This window comes from Bufo gargarizans, chromosome 9 (assembly GCF_014858855.1).
Source record: "Bufo gargarizans isolate SCDJY-AF-19 chromosome 9, ASM1485885v1, whole genome shotgun sequence".
Taxonomy (NCBI): domain Eukaryota; kingdom Metazoa; phylum Chordata; class Amphibia; order Anura; family Bufonidae; genus Bufo; species Bufo gargarizans.
In genome coordinates this window covers 111,218,340-111,236,300 of record NC_058088.1, presented here as the reverse complement: position 1 = coordinate 111,236,300, position 17,961 = coordinate 111,218,340, and the positions used below count along the sequence as shown (strand labels likewise).

The following is a 17,961-nucleotide window of genomic DNA, read 5'->3' as shown; positions in this document are numbered from 1 at the left end:
CTGCATTGCAGTTGCATTGTGACTCCATTGACTATCATTTCATAAAGATGTTGAGCAACTTTTCAGCGACATGTCGCTGTGTTTCCCTAGCCTAATGGGTCAGTGTTCAGTCCGTTTGCGATCCATTCTAAACTCTGACCACACCTTGATATGGAAATCCTTCACCTGAATGAGTGGTTAAACTGCCAGGGTTAAAGCCAGCTCTGATCCTGGCTGTTGCAGCAGTGTATCAGCTGGAGTTAAAGGGCTTGTGCCACTAAGGGTGGGTTCACATCAGTTTTCCCATCCCTTCAACGTATACAAAAAAACATTTACATTAACTGATTGCCTCAGACTGATGCCATTACAGTGGCATCCATTCACAATAGAGTTCCATCCATTGTGTAAAAAAAAAAAATATATACATGTGCTGCATTTTTGTATCTTTAATATTTTTTTCTAAGGTATACGTCAAACTGAGGCCTAAAATGTGATGTGAACCCACCCTAATAGAAATGTACACTGCCCAACAGATATCACGGTAATATCACTTTCGCCAAATAGCGCAATTTATCAAAACTGCCTTAATGTAAAGTAATTAGACTATCATTGTTCCCTGTGGCAAGTCGGTTTCGGTTTGGTTACGTCCTGTAATGGAGCCTTGTAATGTAGAACGCACGTACCCACAGCGCTTCTTCCCTTCCATAACCACTTCTGTCTGTCCACAAGCCCTGACAAATGCTGCAGATGGTGCAAAAGCAGCTCCTGCACCAGCCCCATCCTGGCTCCGTACATTTGTTGTGCTTTGTATTAAGGCCCACCCACCTGTTGTGCAGCAGGAGGGAAGAGGTTAAAAGATCATAAATTACATTTTGGCTTTTAACTGGCCTACCCCATGGGATGTTGAAATCTGGCTTTTTTAGTTGGGCCTCATTCACACTGCAATATTCTGGTTAGCATTTTTAATCTCTGTCCTCACATTGACTTTGTGTCTTTGTAGCCAAGAATGGGATTATTTGGACATTTTACATGTTTTGCACCTATTACTAGCTTTATTGGATTACAATTACTGATGTGAAATACTGACCTAAATACTCCTGTGTGAATAAGGCCTAACTGCAGGTTATTGCAGCGGTTTTGGAAAGTTTCTGTGCCCCCCAAATCAGGCCAAAGTTACACTGGCATGAAGTCACTGACGAATCTCGATGCTCAATCTGTTTCAGGGAAGTTCTTCTGAAAAAGCCAAATTTACCGGAACACCTCGCTCGAAAAGGTTGGTCTTTGTTTTTTCTGTGAGACTTTTCTGCTGTATTGTTAACTTGTCATTCCAGAATCTAATATTGTTGTATTTATTTTTTTCTGATTGCTTTTTTGGTGTTTTGCTCTTATTTTTATACATTTATGCTGCTCAGGATAGATAAGGTTGCTATGGACACAGTGATACCAATTATTTGTAGTTTATTCTATTTTTTTAATCAACGCCATATGTAAAGGAGACCATAAAAACTGAAGAAAAAACTGTTTGTCATGAACTCTATGGATTGTGTTTCTGCAGCCCAGCTTTGTCAGAACTAGGATGTGGATAATTTTTGTGCAATATCCCTAAATGTATCTATTTATTCTATCAAACACTGACTACCGTAGACCAGTTTCAGCCCCGCACGGCATGTGGGAGAGTGAATTTCTGTATTGAACTCTGCTCCTGTGACTGGACCGCATGGTATTATAATGCTGTGTGTCTCTGCTCAACATCGACTGTAATCATTTCTCCTAGCATAACATTGTCAGTACAAATCAATACAGTTGAGGTCAGGCAGAGATGCCCAACGTTATAAATCACTGGTCACTACAGGAAACTGTTCTCCCCACACAATGAACATGCTCGTCAGAAATTGGCATGTCATATTTTTTATTTATTTTTTTTATCCCGAAAAGAACAAATCGCATACGCCCTTCGCTTCCTGGTAGTGACTGTTCACTGATCAAGGCCTCGTGCATACAGCCATGTTTGTATTTGTGATCCACAGAAAACGGATCTGCAGAATACATTGGTATATGGTTGTGTGCGTGACCCTGATACAAATGAATGGGTCAGTGTGCGATCTGTAAAAGGAGCTGAATGCACACAGATGAAAAATATAGCTGTGTGCATGAGACATACAGGGTACTGGGATGATAGTTCTAATCCATATTGTGTTTTATTTTTATTTTTTCAAGGAAACCCATTTTTGTAACCAAGTATGTGGAATCTGATGAAGAACCAAAACCTGAAGAAACTATACTTGATGTGTCCAATGAAAACTCAGATCCTGAAGTTGATATGGAAAGCTTACCTTTAGGTATACAATATAACAAACTGGTTATGGCAATTTGTACCACTGCTTTTCATTATTTAATATTCAACCCCAAGTTCGTTTGACCCTAAGAAAAAAAAATGTTTTTTATTTTCAGTACTAATGTATTAATTAATGAAGGAAATGGTTCAAAACCGGAGTGACAGATTCCCTTTAGGGATAATCACCACAAAATACAGTGCAATCTGCAGGCAACATGTTAAGGTGGCCATACACATTCTAAAGTTTATCAAAACTGATGATTTCAGCCAAAATGTTCGTTCATCTGGTAAAATATAGCAAGTGCTAATGTATGGGTGCCTTTACGGGTTTGAGCACATTTTTGTGCAGTTTAAAATGCCTATCAGTCTGTTTTGAACAGATGACTATGACCTCTCCGGAGGATAGGTCATAGTCATCTGATCAGAAGGGGTTCGACACCCATTATCCCGTGGATCAGCTGTTTCAGAAGGTAACGCGGCAGTCTTAACCCCTTAACGCAGAATGCCATGCATGTACGGCGGGGGATGCATTGCCAGAATGCATTCCGCCATATATGCACGGCGGGATAATCGGTGCGCGCCCGATCACTGCAGGGGTCAGGCAGTCCCTGGTAGCCGGGCCCCTACTGTATCCACCATCATCGCTGTTTACAGTGATGCCGGCAGATTCACCACTTCTATGTTAATCAGCACGGACCGCGGCATAGAAGTGGTTTGCGGCAGGTGAAGCAGCGCATCGAGTCCCCGCGCTGTTGTGGCGGGGACCCGTAACAAGACAGCCAGATGCCATGCAGATGCTGCCCAATGCCCTGCATGGCATCTGGAACTGCCTTCTACGGGTGCCCAGGAGATCCAGCCTCAGGCTGGGTCTCCTAGGCAACCTGTTTGTGTACTACTCACTGTAGTACGCGAACAGGCAATGCATTACAATACAGATGTATTGTAATGCATTGCAGAGGGGATCAGACCCTCAAAAGTTAGTCCCAGAGTGGGACAGAAATAAAGTTTAAAAAAAGTGTTTTGAATAAAAGAAATAGTTCCCAAGTAAAATAAAAAGACACGCCCCTTTCCCCTGATTTTCTAAAAAAAAATTGAGAAACCGCACAAATTAGGTATCGCCATGTCCGCAACGAACGGCTCTATAAATAGATCACATGATTCGCCCCGTCCGATAGACACCAGGAAAAATAAAAATTGTATCGCCGCGCCCGTAAAAACCTGCTCTATAAAAATACAACATGACCTAACTCCTCAGATGAACACCGTAAAGTGTCAAAAAAGCCATTTTTTGGTCACCTTACACCACAAAGTGTAATGGCAAGCGATCAAAAAGTCATTCACACCCCAAAATAGTGCCAATCAAACCGTCATCTCATCCTGAAAAAAAATGAGCCCCTACGTAAGACAGTCGGCCAAAAAATAAATATGGCTTTCAGATAGTGGAGACACTAAATAATCTTAATTTTTTTTTAAATGCTTTGTTTTGAAAAACTGAAACAAACCGAAAAAAGTAGTCATATTTGGCATTGTCATGTCCGTGACAACCTGCTCTAAAAAATACCACATGATTTTAACTTGTAAGATGAATGTTATAAATAACAAAAAATAAAAACTGTGCCAAAACAACCATTTCTTGTTACCTTGCCTCACAAAAAGTGTAATATAAAGCAACCAAAAATCATATGTACCCTAAAATAGTACCAACAAAACTGCCACCCTATCCTGTAGTTTCTAAAATAGGGTCACTATTTTGGAGTTTCTACTCTAGGGGTGCATCAGGGGGGCTTCAAATGGGACATGGTGTCAAAAAAACAGTCCAGCAAAATCTGCCTTCCAAAATTCGTATGGCGCATTCCTTTCCTTCTGCGCCCTGCTGTGTGCCCATACAGTAGTTTACAACCACATATAGGGTGTTTCTGTAAACTACAGAATCAGCCAAAAATATTGAGTTTTGTTTGGCTGTTAACCCTTGCTTTGTAACTGGAAAAAAAATTTTTTTAAAGGAAAATCTGTCAGTGAAATTTTGAAATTTGATCTCTATTTTCCATTCATTCTTGTGGAGCACCTAAAGTGTTAGCAAAGTTTGTAAAATCAGTTTTGAATACATTGAGGGGTGTAGTTTGTAAAATTGGGTCATTTTGGGGTGGTTTCTATTATGTAAGCCTCCCAATATGACTTAAGACCTGAACTGGTCTTGAAAAAGTGGGTTTTAGATATTTTCTGAAAAATTTCAAGATTTGCTTCTAAACTTCTAATCCTTGTAATGTCCCCAAAAAATAAAATGGCATTCCCAAAATGATCCAAACATAAGTAGCCATATGGGGAATGTAAAATAATAACTATTGTTGGAGGTATTGCTATGTATTATAGAAGTAGAGAAATTGAAACTTGGAAATTTGCAATTTCTTAGAATTTTTGGTAAATTTGGTATTTTTTTTATTTTTTTATTTTTTTTAACTCCATTTTACCAGTGTCAAGAAGTAAAATATGTGACGAAAAAACAATCTCAGAATGGCCTGAATAAGTAAAAGCGTTTTAAAGTTATTCCCACATAAAGTGACATTGGTCAGATTTGCAAAAAATGTCCTGGTCCTTAAGGTGAAATTGAGCCCCGTCCTTAAGGGGTTAAAAGGCTGATCTGTGAGGGTCAGACACAGGACCCCGTCGATCAGGTGCTCATGACCTATCCAGAAATAGTATTAAGGAAACATGCATATATTTTTTTAAATCTACTTTTATACAGGTACATAAAACACACAGGCATAGCAGTCCTTTTAAAGGAGTTGTCTCACTTCAGTAAGTGGCATTTATTATCTAGAGAAAGTTAATACAATGCACTTATTAATGTATGGTGAGTGTCCATATTCCTTCCTTTGCTGTCTGGATTAATTTTTCCACAATATACCTAAAAGCACTGGCTGATGCTTTTTCCTATAGTGTGCAAGCACATAGAAACATAGAATGTGTCGGCAGATCAGAACCATTTGGCCCATCTAGTCTGCCCAATATACTGAATACTATGGATAGCCCCTGGCCCTATCTTATATGAAGGATGGCCTTATGCCTATCCCATGCATGCTTAAAGGGACTCTGTCACCAGTTTCTAACCCCCCCTTTTATAACTATGGTTCTCTCCATGGTCCCCTTCTCATTACAAAGCTGTTGTTATAAGTTAAATCCGCCGTGTAGTTTTCATAAAAATCGCTTTTATCTAACCTGTCAATCTTCAGGATAAGGTGCCCAGGGCGTTTCTGATGGTCTGAATCTGCCGCTCTTCGCCGCCGCCGTTGGTGCCCAGCTCCTCCCATGATCCTTTCAGCGCCACCTCGATGTAATGCAATCCGCCTCCGGCTCTCCTCAGTGCCCCCTCCTCCTTTGCAAAGATCTCGCGCGTGCGCACAGGCCTGTGCCTGATGCGCCCGTGCGGACGCATCAGGCACAGGCCTGTGCGCACGCGCGAGATCTTTGCAAAGGAGGAGGGGGCACTGAGGAGAGCCGGAGGCGGATTGCATTACATCGAGGTGGCGCTGAAAGGATCATGGGAGGAGCTGGGCACCAACGGCGGCGGCGAAGAGCGGCAGATTCAGACCATCAGAAACGCCCTGGGCACCTTATCCTGAAGATTGACAGGTTAGATAAAAGCGATTTTTTTTATGAAAACTACACGGCGGATTTAACTTATAACAACAGCTTTGTAATGAGAAGAGGACCATGGAGAGAACCATAGTTATAAAAGGGGGGGTTAGAAACTGGTGACAGAGTCCCTTTAAACTCCTTCACTGTATTTGCAGCTGCCACTTCTGCAGGAAGGCTATTCCATGGATCCACTACTCTCTCAGTAAAGTAATACTTCCTGATATTACTTTTAAACTTTTGCCCCTCTAATTTAAAACTATGTCCTCTTGTAGCAGTTTTTCTTTTAAATGTTCTCTCCTCTTTTACCTTGTTGATTCCCTTTTATGTATTTAAAAGTTTATATCCTATCCCCTCTGTCTCGTCTTTCTTCCAAGCTATACATGTTAAGGTCCTTTAATCTTTCCTGGTAAGTTTTATCCTGCAATCCATGTACTAGTTTAGTAGCTCTTCTCTGAACTCTCTCCAAAGTATCAATATCCTTCTGGAGATATGCACGGAATACTCTCCCGTGTGAATTAGAATTAGAAGCAATTCTTAAACTTTTTACGAAAATTTACAAAACCCACTTTTAAAGGATCAGTTCAGGTCTAAAGTCACTTTGTGGGGCTTACATAGTGGAAACCCCCCATAAATGACCCCATTGTAGAAACTACACCCCTAAAGATACTCAAAACTTTAACCCTTTAGGTGTTCCACAAGAATTAAAGGAAAATGGAGCTGAAATTTCCCCAAAAAAATTCTTTAACACATTGAGGGTTAACAGCCAAACAAAGCTCTATTTATTACCCTGATTCTGATGTTTACAGAAACACCCCACATGTGGTTGTGAACTGATGTAAGGGCAAACGGCAGGGTGCAGAAGAAAAGGAGTGCCATATGGTTTTTGGAAGGCAGATTTTGCTGGACTGGTTTTTAAATGCCATGTCCCATTTTAAGCCCCCCTGATGCACCCTTACTGTAGAAACTTTCAAAAAGTGACCCTATTTTGGAAACTAGGGCGTAAGGTGCCAGTTTTATTGGTACTATTTTGGGATACATATGATTTTTAATTGCTCTATATAATGTTTTTTTGTAAGGCAAGGTAACAAAAAACATTCATCTGACAGGGTAGATCATGTGCTATTTTAATAGAGCAGGTTGTTACGGACACAATAAGATTCTTGCGAGCAAGAATAGGAAATGTTCTCTCCGGAGCTGCGAACCGGAAGATCGGGGGGCACACTCCGGAAATACGGATGCGGAGAGCACACAGTGTGAACTCCGCATCCATACCGTCCCTATAGAGAATGAATGGGTCCACACCCGTTCCGCAAAATTGCGAAATGGATGTGGACCCATTTGCGGAAGTGTAAATGGAGCCTTAGTGTATTACACTGAGTAATACACTAACAGGTTGCCTAGGAGACCCAGTCTGAGGCTGGTTCTCCTGGGCACCTGTAGAAGGCAGGTCCCGATGCCGTGCAAGGCATTGTGCTGCCTTCTCACCCATCGGGTCTACACCACAGCAGTGCGGGGACCCGATGGACTCCCTCACCCGCAAAAAAAAAACCTTCTATGTTGTGGGCAGCTCTGACTGCGGCATAGAAGGGGTTAATGCGCCGGCATATGTGTTGTCACCGATGCCGTGCATACTGCAGGGGGCCGGCTAATGGGAACAGCTGATCGGGCGGGTGCAGGAGCTGGGCGGCAAGTCACGTCCCGCTGCGCCGCGCTATTACGGCGCTGGTCGGGAAGGGGTTAATCTCCCCAAGCCCCCGCCCCCCCCCCCCCCTCCTGTGCAGTGTTTCAGTTAAACTATCAAAATTTGTCTGTAAGCGCACATGAATATTTCCGCTCTCCGCCCTCATATTGACTTTTTATGCTCATTGTTTTATAGAAAGGCAATAACATCCTGCCAGTCCAGACAGTCTGGTGCAGTGTGGTGAAATAAGACTCTAACCTTTACTTCTGTCAGATGTTGGATGTCAGCCATTGAGAACTATTATTAAAGGAGTATTCAGGAGTTGTTTTATTTCTTCATAAAATAGGAAATCCTACCACTACCAGTAAAACTTGTAATTTTAGGCTGTCACTTGTAGTAGAACTGCCCACATGACTCTGATGTTTAAATGTATAAATCACACGTTTTAATGACTCTTTTCCTATGAAGCCGTAGAGACTGGAGGCTATGTAACAGCACACAAAGTAAATTGCAGTTTAGTTAACCTGTATGCTGACCCAGGGCGTCATGTACCAGTGGGGGTGAAGCACCGATGCATTATACAGGTCTTATGCCCGTTCTGTACCTTGTACTATGCCTTCAGTACTAGCATAAGAAATATAAATAAATGTATAACAAAAATAGTATATTTTAGTATTCTATAAAATAACTGGATTACCCTTTTAATTCTAAAATGATTGCCATCTTTTATCTACTGTGTATAGGCGCATTAACTAGGTGATAGGAATTGTAAGGCATGCTGAATAAATACTATGGTAAGAAGCATTTGGATTTACATGTGCTACAATTCTTTCAGGTACTATAGTTGTGCAACCAGAGCCAGTTCTAAATGAAGACAAAGATGATTTTAAAGGACCAGAATTCCGAAATCGAAGTAAAGTCAAACCCGATCTACCCCTACCCAAGAAACGGCCAGGTATTAACATACAAGTGTTCAAATATAATAAAAAAAAGTTCAGTGTTTGTATCCGTGCTGATACAACGCATGTTGGCATTCTATGAGAATAGGAACGTGTTAAACAATTTTCTCGTGCATGGCATTGGGGGACACAGCACCATGGGTATATGTCCAACTACCACTAGGAGGCACTAGACACAAAAAGTGTTGGCTCCTCCCAGGTGGGCTATACCCTCTCCACAGGCACGAGGCTATTCATTTAGTTTTAGTCTAGTGTCCGTAGGAGGCAGACCTGTCCTGCTTTTTTGCAGGTTCTGCTGTTTTTTATTTTTATTCTTTTCTTTTTTCTCTCTTCCGCAGGTCTCGGTGTTCTCCACCGTTATACCTGCTGCAGGCTGGGGCTCCATCGTGTTCCACTTTAGTTGCCCCCCTGCGGGCGCGTACTTCGGTACCATCGCCGGTCACCCAGTCCCCACGGACTGCATCCGCAGTGGCTTGCCGGCATTCCCACGGTTTCCGTGTTGAGTCTGCCGAAGGGGTGACCCTGCTGCGCCCGAAGACATCGGATGGTGAGTATATCTGATGGTGAGTATACTCCCCTGTGTCCCTGCCCCAGGGTTAGGTTCCCTCCTGTGGCCAGGGGGATGGGATCCACCTTAGCTGGGGGTCCTGGGGAGCCTCCATCTTCCCCCTAGCCAACCCCCCCTTTTTTCTGGGGGGGGTTATATTCTTGTTTTCCCTCCCTTCTCTTCCCCCTTGGTTGGTCTTTTCTCTCCTCCCTGGCCACACAGTCTTCTCCCTGGCTTCTCCGCTACTTTAGTCCCCGGCTTCTGCCGGGACTAGGCCTCATCTTCTGTGGCCCGTTCCCGGCTCCCAGGTGCTCCGTTTGCCCTGATCCACCTGTCCCTAGGTGTCGCTTCTCCCCCCCTACCCTCCTCACCTATTTTTATGATTCGGTGGGCCCTCTGCCGGCCGCGGTTCGCCCCGCCCCCCTCGCTCCATTCCCGGCCGCCTTAATAAATCGAGGCCCCGGCTTTTGGGCCTGCTAGGCCGCAATCTTCCCGGCCCCTCCTCCTTGCTTCCCGGGCTTTTCTGAGCCCCGCCCGGCCCTTGGGAGGGGCTATCTCTTCACCCTTTCCTGGGCTAACGTGTTTTTTCTGCTGAAGGGGGTGGTTAACCCCTTCCCTCCCCTCAATTGCTTTATGTCCCCTGCAGCCCTACTGACCACCTCTTTTGGGGGGACAAGCTGCTGCAGCGCCTCTTTGGGGGAACAGGGCGTCCGGGTCAGGATAGACAGCCTCTGCTGGCTGCTTTTTGAGCATCTCCTCTCCCAGCCTCTCCTCGGTCGCCACGTGTTTTCACGTGCGTCCGCTGTCTGCACCTCTCTGGGTCTAACAATGGCTGCCGTGCGGTCAGCCTGTCCCTGCTGGGTGCAGTACCTCTTCCCAGATCCTTTCCCCGAACAATCCCTTTGTGTCGGTCCCCCATGAATGGGCTCCCTCCGTGTCAATGCCATGGGAACCTTGACCGCCTCTCCCTGGCGGTGTCACTGGCCGCTACCAATCCAAATTGCGGCCACCTCTGCCCTCCCAGGGTCCTCCCTGCAGATGGGGCACGCTCAGTTAGGGGTACCTGCACCCGGGTTCGGCTAGGGGTAGCTCACGGTACTCCCTCGGGTGGTCTCAACGGGGTACCACCCCTCCTCGGCATCCTCGGATCCCCCCCAGGACAGGCCTGAGGCTGGTGACGAATCCTTCCTGTCACCCCATCCGTTGCCTCTGGGGACACCTCTGCGCCGATTCCCTCGGAACAGAGCATCAGGCGGTCTTCCTCCATACAGAAGCCCTCTGGGAGGTCAAGACGAATGTGGACGGAGGAACCTTTCCTACCCAGGGTTGGTATCCCCTCTAGTGGATTTTCGGATGGTGCTCCCTGACCACACAGGTATTCAACCGCACAGGTAAGGCAGCCGTCCCCGTGTTTAGCATACTGAGTCACCTACGCGGTGTCTCTGATACGTACGCCTTCTCCTTAACAGGGGGATGCCTGCACCACTGCCATAGGCTGTCCCTGACAAGCCTTCCTGGTTCCCCTATACCAGGGGCTATCCTCTACATATTTGAGAGTGTTTCCACAGGGTCCCCATCCTGGTGGTGGTGTTCGCCACTCTACCTCATTACAGGGGGTTCCTGTTCTGGGCAAGCGGTTAGCTCGGCTATCGCCTCCTGTAGGTTGGGGAGTTAAGAGCAATTGTACAGCTGCCTTGCCCCTTTTCATAGGTAGTGTACCTACACCTACTCCAGATGCTGGAGCCATTACTCCTGGCTGGCTCTGGGGTGTTCCATACAGCACTATTTCTCCCTTCCGGGCGAGATGTACAGGCCGCTTCGATTGCCGTTGCAATTGCACCTGTCTGTTCCCAGCCACTTTGCTCCCGTCATAGGTAGAGTATCTACGCCATCTCCTGATGCTGTAGCCAATTCCCCTGGCTGGCGCTATGGTGTTCCGTGCGGCACTATTTCTCCCTTTCTGGCGAGATTTACAGGCCGCCTTTAATTGCCGTTGAAATTGCACCTGTCTATTCCCAGCCATTTTGCTCCCTTCATAGGTAGAGTACCTACGCCATCTCCGGTGCTGTGGTCGATACCCCTGGCGGGCTCTATTGTCTTCCAGGCGGCAACATTTCTCCCTACGGGCGAGATATAGAGGCCACTTTCTATTGCCATAGAGTTGCCCCTGTCCGGTTCAGTTACACCTGTCTGTTCCCTGCCACCTTGATCCCTTAACAGGTAGAGTACCTGCACCATCTCCGGATGTGGTAGCCGTTCCTCCTGTCCGGCTTTATGGTGTACCATGTGGCATTTTCTCTCCCTTACAGGACGAGATTTTGAGGCCTCCTCCAGTTGCCGTGGCCATTGCACCTACCTCATCATAGTGTGCACCACACAGCCATCTTACTTCCTTCATAGGTAGAGTTCCTGAACCGTCTTTGATGCTGCAGCCGTTACACCTGTCTGGCTTCTATGGTGTACTATGCGGCCCTGTTTCTGTTGCCATTGCACCTACCTGATTGTAGTGTGCACCTGTCTTGTTCTTTGTGGTACCGTGCGGCCCTATGGGTTCCATTGTTAACGCGGTTGCTGTTGCACCTCTCTGGGTCTGGGGTGCACCATGCGGCCACATTGCTTCGATCTTAAATGAAGTTCCTCTTCACAGCCATATTTCTACTTTACAGGTTGTGTACCTGTACCCTCCGAATGCTGTCGCATCCCCAGATGCTGTGGCTATGTTTCCACTCTCCTTGGTCGGCAACATGCAGCCACTTTACCTTTATTTTAGGCGTGTGTTTGTAGTACCCCAAGTGCTGGGCCCTGTGGTGCGATCTGTGGCCCAGACAGTTTCTTTCTTACTAGGTGTTTTCTGCCCACGGGTTCTAATCTGTGCTGCAGATGTTGGTTCCATCCGTTTGGTTCTTCCATACGTCTGCCACTCCGTTACTGTCGTCCTCATTGGTCTCCTTGTGCCGCTCAAGGCACTGTCAGCACCAGGTCACCCTTGTTCAGCATGTGCATGGTTACCATATCTGGCAGGGGTGGTTCAGCCCATCCCCCACCTTATCGGTCTAGTGCTGCTTCTGGTAGCTCCAGTATATGACTGATCTGTCTGGTCCGGCGGGTGGTCCTCATTCAACCTCCTACTCCATGGCCAGGTGGTTGTTGGCCTTTGTGCTAGAGTTGCTCTTGCTTTCTCTTTAAGGTCCTACGGTATGCTGTGCTCCGCGTTACCCCATGTTATAGGGGAGTACTCACATTGTTTCCTATTGCTGAGTGGGCCATTCCTGGTGTAGTACAAGGATCTCCACTGGATCTTCTACCTTGTTTGGACATGTTGCTGGTGAGCATCGGCCGCGGCAGTGGTTTTCGGTCATCGCTGGATGTCCGCCTCACGGTATCCTTCTGGGTCCACGGCTTTTATCATTGCTGGACGTCCTCCCTGACGGGTCAAGGACAGGACCTCTGAGCGCCACACACACCTGTCTGAATTTTCAGCTGATTGCTCTGGTATCGGACAGGGCCCCGTAGTTCCTTCTGGGTCCAGGTGTTTTCGGTATTCCCTTGTATTTTCTGCTTAGTTGTGCTACATGGCGAAGGGGCAGTCCTCTTGGACCTTGCTGTCGTCTGCACCTGTCTGGTACTTTCTCCCCCCTGGAAGTTTTCTGTATGCCGGTCGCAGCTGGTTTCTACATTTCTATGTAGGCTACCCCGGTTTTTTCATGGCGACTTCTGCATTCCTTATGCATATCGATGTCTGTCGTTTTGTGGTACCTCCGAGCTGCTGTACTTGCCCTCTCTGGGACAATGTTTACGGTTTGCTGGTCAATGTTTTTGGTGCGGCTAGTTGTCCATGGCCAATGTCCCTTCCCCTATGGCGGTTTCTTTTCGCCTTTCCTGGATATGCTGGCTTGCGTTGTCTTCCGGTGGTTCAGCTCCTGGTTCCTTGTGACCCCATCTGGGTACTCCTTTCTGGAGTCCCTGTCCCTGTTCATTTGAGGTCCTCTTGGGATTTGTCTTTTTTTCCATCCTCCCACGTAAAGTACCTGGTATTGAGTGGTTTGGTGCTACGGTTTGCAATTCCACCGTATGGTCTCCTTCGGGAGGGACCTCCTCCTGTTGTAGACCCCTTCCTCCTTAGGCTGTTTGGAGTGCTCTTCTTCTACTCCCATGTCTGTCAGTCCAGTGTGTTCCTGCCAAGGTTGCCTGGGCCTGTCTCTGGTTCCTTTTTTCCATGATACTTCACATGCCCAGAGTTTCCTCTGGTCTTGCGCTTTACAGTGCTATCTTGTTTTCGGAGGCTTGTGCCTCGTTTCCTGTTTTTGGGGACGCAGGAGCGATCGTTCTTTGTTCCTGGCTTTTACCTACAACCCCCTCCTTCTCCAAGGGTTGGCAGTTTCCTCTAGCAGCCTTGGGTTTTCGCCTTTACATGGGGCGCTTGGCTTCTTCACCTGGCCTTGCGGTGAGGGGAGTCCCTCTCCCTTCACATGTGAGCCTTGCTATGGCTTCCCTCACTCGTTTGGTTTCCAGTGCTTCCCTGTTTCTTTTCTCCCCTGGCCTTTCAGGGGATGGCCACAGGTTTATGGGTCTGAGACAATGTAGGGCGTTGGGTCGATCCAACACGCAGTGCTGTCCTAATTTTTTTCTCCAGCCCTTGGCTGCGCTTGGTGTTCCCTTTTGCCACCTTCTTGCATTTGGGATTTTCTTCCAGACATTTGTCCTGGGGTGCTGGCAGCCTTCCCTGCTTCTTCTGAGGTTTCTTCCTTGTTATGAGACCTCTTGCCCATTCCGTGTTTTTTCCTGTTGGGTCACATGGTCACATTCTCCTGCACCTGTATGCCCAGCCGGTGGCACGTCTCTTCTTTTCCCACCCTCAGGGACTGCTTTGGGACGTCCCATGGTGCTGTGTCCCCCAATGCCATGCACGAGAAAATTGGATTTTTTGTACTCACCGTAAAATCCTTTTCTCGTAGTAGGCATTGGGGGACACAGATCCCACCCTATGTTTTTACTTCCGCTTCTCCGGGCTGGTCTCTTGATCTTTCCCGGTACGGGAGTTGTTGGTTCCTTGCTTTTCTTCTCTCTCCTACTGCTTTTGGTACAAACTGAATAGCCTCGTGCCTGTGGAGAGGGTATAGCCCACCTGGGAGGAGCCAACACTTTTTGTGTCTAGTGCCTCCTAGTGGTAGTTGGACATATACCCATGGTGCTGTGTCCCCCAATGCCTACTACGAGAAAAGGATTTTACGGTGAGTACAAAAAATCCAATTTTTACTTCATACTTTACAATGTCTGTATACATTTATCTCCATGTTGAGAATTGTTTAAAGGGTATCTGTCAGCAGATTTATACCTATGAAATTAGCTGACCTGCTGGATGTCCACTTGGCAGCTGAAGGCATCTGTGTTGGTCCCATGTTCATATGATCCTGCATTGCTAAGAAAAATGTTTTAATTTTATGCAAATGAACTTCTAGGAGCAACGGTGACATTGCAGTTATGAATATGGGAACATGGGACCAACACAATGCCTTCAGCTGCCAAGCACACATGTAACAGTTAGCCAGGTTCATAGGTGCAAAACTGCTGACAGATGCCCTTTATTATGCTAAATGACCAGCCTGTGGATAAATCAGCATTGTCAGAATGGAGAATCTTGTTTGTTTGGGCGGTGGCCACTTCCATTTCTGGACATGCCCTACTCCCCCTATATAAATCTGCTGCTGGTAAGCAATGAATATGGAGGCGAGCGGTCACAGTAGCAGTTGCATGTTCACATACATGGATTATTTCTGCATGTAATTGTATCATCTGCTGAAAGATCTGGTAGTATCGGGCAACGATTGCTTTGTTCTCATCATTGCCTGTGTTGGCCCTTGTAAAAGGGGTTTTGACACTTTTAAAGTAGAACTCCAGGTAAAATGTTTATTCTCTGACCCGCTAGAAAGTGATGTCATGTTGCCTACTCTGATCTCCAACTGACACAGGACAGGAAGTCTGTTACATCTCTGTTCATTCCTATGAGAGTGAGGCTCCCATAGGAATACATAGAGAAACTGACTTCCTGTCCACACATAAGATGCTGTGTCAGTTGGAAGAGTCTGATTGCTGGTCACATTACTCACAAATACAGCCAATGGTAAGAAAATTACTACAGATTACATCATATAACTATCCAACTGGTCAGAAAATAACATTTTTGGCAGGAGTTCTTCTTTAATTGCAGTTATGAAGTATGAATAAATGTATAGTTAAAACTGAGCAGATATCATTCGACTTGTACCAATTCCCTCCCCCCCCTTTTTTTTTTTTTTCTTTAGAGGAAGGACTCCATGGGATTGTCTCTTGCACAGCTTGTGGACAACAAGTAAATCACTTTCAGAAAGACTCAATTTACAGACATCCTGCTCTCAAAGTCCTCATTTGTAAGGTACACGTGGTTTGTTTTTTTGCTCTCTGAATGTGTGTGTGTGTGTATATACACACAACTATGGGTAAACTGGGTTCACATCTAGCCTTATTCACCTCCTAAGCATATGATGTTCACTTTCTCTGCAGGCTAGCACAAATGCATGGCTGTAACTGAAGGATTTGTCATTACTCTTTGTTACCAGTTAGTGATAACCTTATAATGTAATGAGCTTCTAGTGCTAAAAACTGGTTATCAATGTCAATAGAAAAAATAAATGATTATCTTCCAAATATAGTCCATCCAGTGCCCCTGGAATATTATGGTTGACCCCTTGAGTCTATTAAATACAATCTGGATAAAAATCCAGTACTTTGTTTTGTGTTAACGGATCTATGGATGCATGAGGCCCAGGGCACCCACAGATCAGCATAACAAAAGGACTGTTGCGCTTGCTAAGGTCCCCCCCCCTCGGTTTAGCTAGTCATAGCTGTTGATCCTCATATTAGGCTGTGCCTCTACTTAAGCTCGACACCACTATACCATCTTTGTTCTGGTGATTGACACTGGTTAGACCCATTAGGTTAAAGTCATTGTACTTTGACACCATTTCATTTAATAGATGATGATAGAAATGGCAAATTTCTAAATCGCTTCATATAAAAATTATGCCTGCATTTACCTGCTAAAAAACAAAGCTGTAAAGCCATGACCACTAGGGCCCTGATTTCCACCTAAGTTGCTGTTCACTGCCTGTTGTCAGGTAAGATGTGCCCCTGGTAGCAGAGACACAAGATGGCTCACAGGAAATGGGGGTGCTGTCAGGGCTAGCTGAGCTCCTGGACCTGATAGAAACCCTGCCTGTACGCTGCTTCTAAAGAGCAGAGAAGCTCCTGTATGTCTAAGGGCTTGTTAACATGACCGTGTGAAGGCCGTGCTGTGGACCGCAAATAGCGGTCAACAATGCACGGTAGGGCTGCAACGATTAATTGACGTTATCGATTATAATCGTTAACGGGATTCGTTGTCAACGAATCCCGTTATCGAATAATCGGCCGATTCGTTGATATGTGCGCGGTCAGGTGCTATGCCTGTCGGTCCTTGAACTTTAAATCACTGCATCTTCTTTTACCTTACAATGAAGCTCCAGAGCAGGCAGCGGCGTAACGTCACTTACTCACGTGACGCGTGTGCTCCGCCTGCTTCTTTCATAAAGTAGGCGGAGCATGTGCGTCACGTGAGTAAGTGACGTTACGCCGCCTGCTCTGCCTGTTACTGGAGCTTCATTGTAAGGTAAAAGAAGATGCGGTGATTTAAAGTAAAAGTTACTGCCAGTTAAGGAATAGTCTACTGCTGTGAGCGGCGGGGCAAGGGCTGTTATGGTGAGGGGGATCTGTGTATGGGGGAGATCTGTGGATGACACATAGCATAAGATGCATCCACAGAACCCCATATCCCCTTCACAACCGTGCCACCCACAGATCTCCCCCCCCCCCCCCCCCCCCCACCATGCGCAACCGGGCCATCCACAGTCCCCCGTCCCGTCCCCTCATGCGCAACCGGGCCATCCACAGTCCTCTCCCCCCCCCCCCCCCCCACACCATGCGCAACCGGGCCATCCACAGGCCATGCGGTGCAGAGGAACCGGAACCCCAGGAAGCACTCCGTAGTGCTTCCATAGTGTTCGGTTCTGTGCTTCCGTTCTGCATCTCCGGATTTGCAGAGCCCATTGAAGTGAATGGGTCCACATCCGTTATGCGGAATGCACACAGAACGGTGCGCGTGTATTGCGGATCTGCAAATGCGGTCCACAATACAGCAACGGGCAGCACACATTCGTGTGAACGAGCCCTAAGTCTGATCTCTCCCTCCTTGGCAACTTTCTCATCTTCCTAGACGAAAACAAACATAGAGGTCACTGCATACAGTATTGGCAACCAATTCAACAGAAGTGACACCCACAACATCTTGGTGATATGCATCTAGCTGTGCTGCTGAGACAGGGAATATCGCTGAAAGAGACTTTCGGGAAGCCCCAAAAACACTAGTTCCTCCTTTTTTATGATTGTACATAGAAGCACAGCCATTATGTAATTGTAAACTCAGGTACACTTTAAAGAGTAACTAAACCTTTTTATATAAATTTTTTTATATGTTGTCCCTAATAAAACTCTCTAATATACTTTATTAATCCATTTTCTATTTTGGCTACACTTTTCCCTCACTAAAGCACACCATTTTGGTTCCGCATGGTCAGGCGTACACCAAAACGCATCCACAGTGGAACGGAGCCAAACTGATGAATTCTGAACGGATCCTTATCCATTCAGAATGCATTGGGGCTGAACTGATCAGTTTTGAACAGTTTGTGAGATCCCTGAAATGGATCTCGCAAACGGAATTCAAAACGCCAGTGTGAAAGTAGCCTAATAC

The 17,961-nt window shown here is 46.1% G+C and overlaps 1 protein-coding gene across 1 annotated transcript in view; it reads left to right on the top strand.

The window, feature by feature from the left end:
• The window catches only part of ATRX (ATRX chromatin remodeler), a 186,739-nt gene that overhangs the window by 32,902 nt on the left and 135,876 nt on the right, over window positions 1-17,961 (top strand). Inside the window, exons 4-7 of the mRNA XM_044305242.1 lie at window positions 1,203-1,252; window positions 2,197-2,318; window positions 8,467-8,586; window positions 15,440-15,549. Coding sequence (XP_044161177.1) covers window positions 1,203-1,252; window positions 2,197-2,318; window positions 8,467-8,586; window positions 15,440-15,549 — 402 coding nt within the window. The remainder of the gene's footprint in view (window positions 1-1,202; window positions 1,253-2,196; window positions 2,319-8,466; window positions 8,587-15,439; window positions 15,550-17,961) is intronic.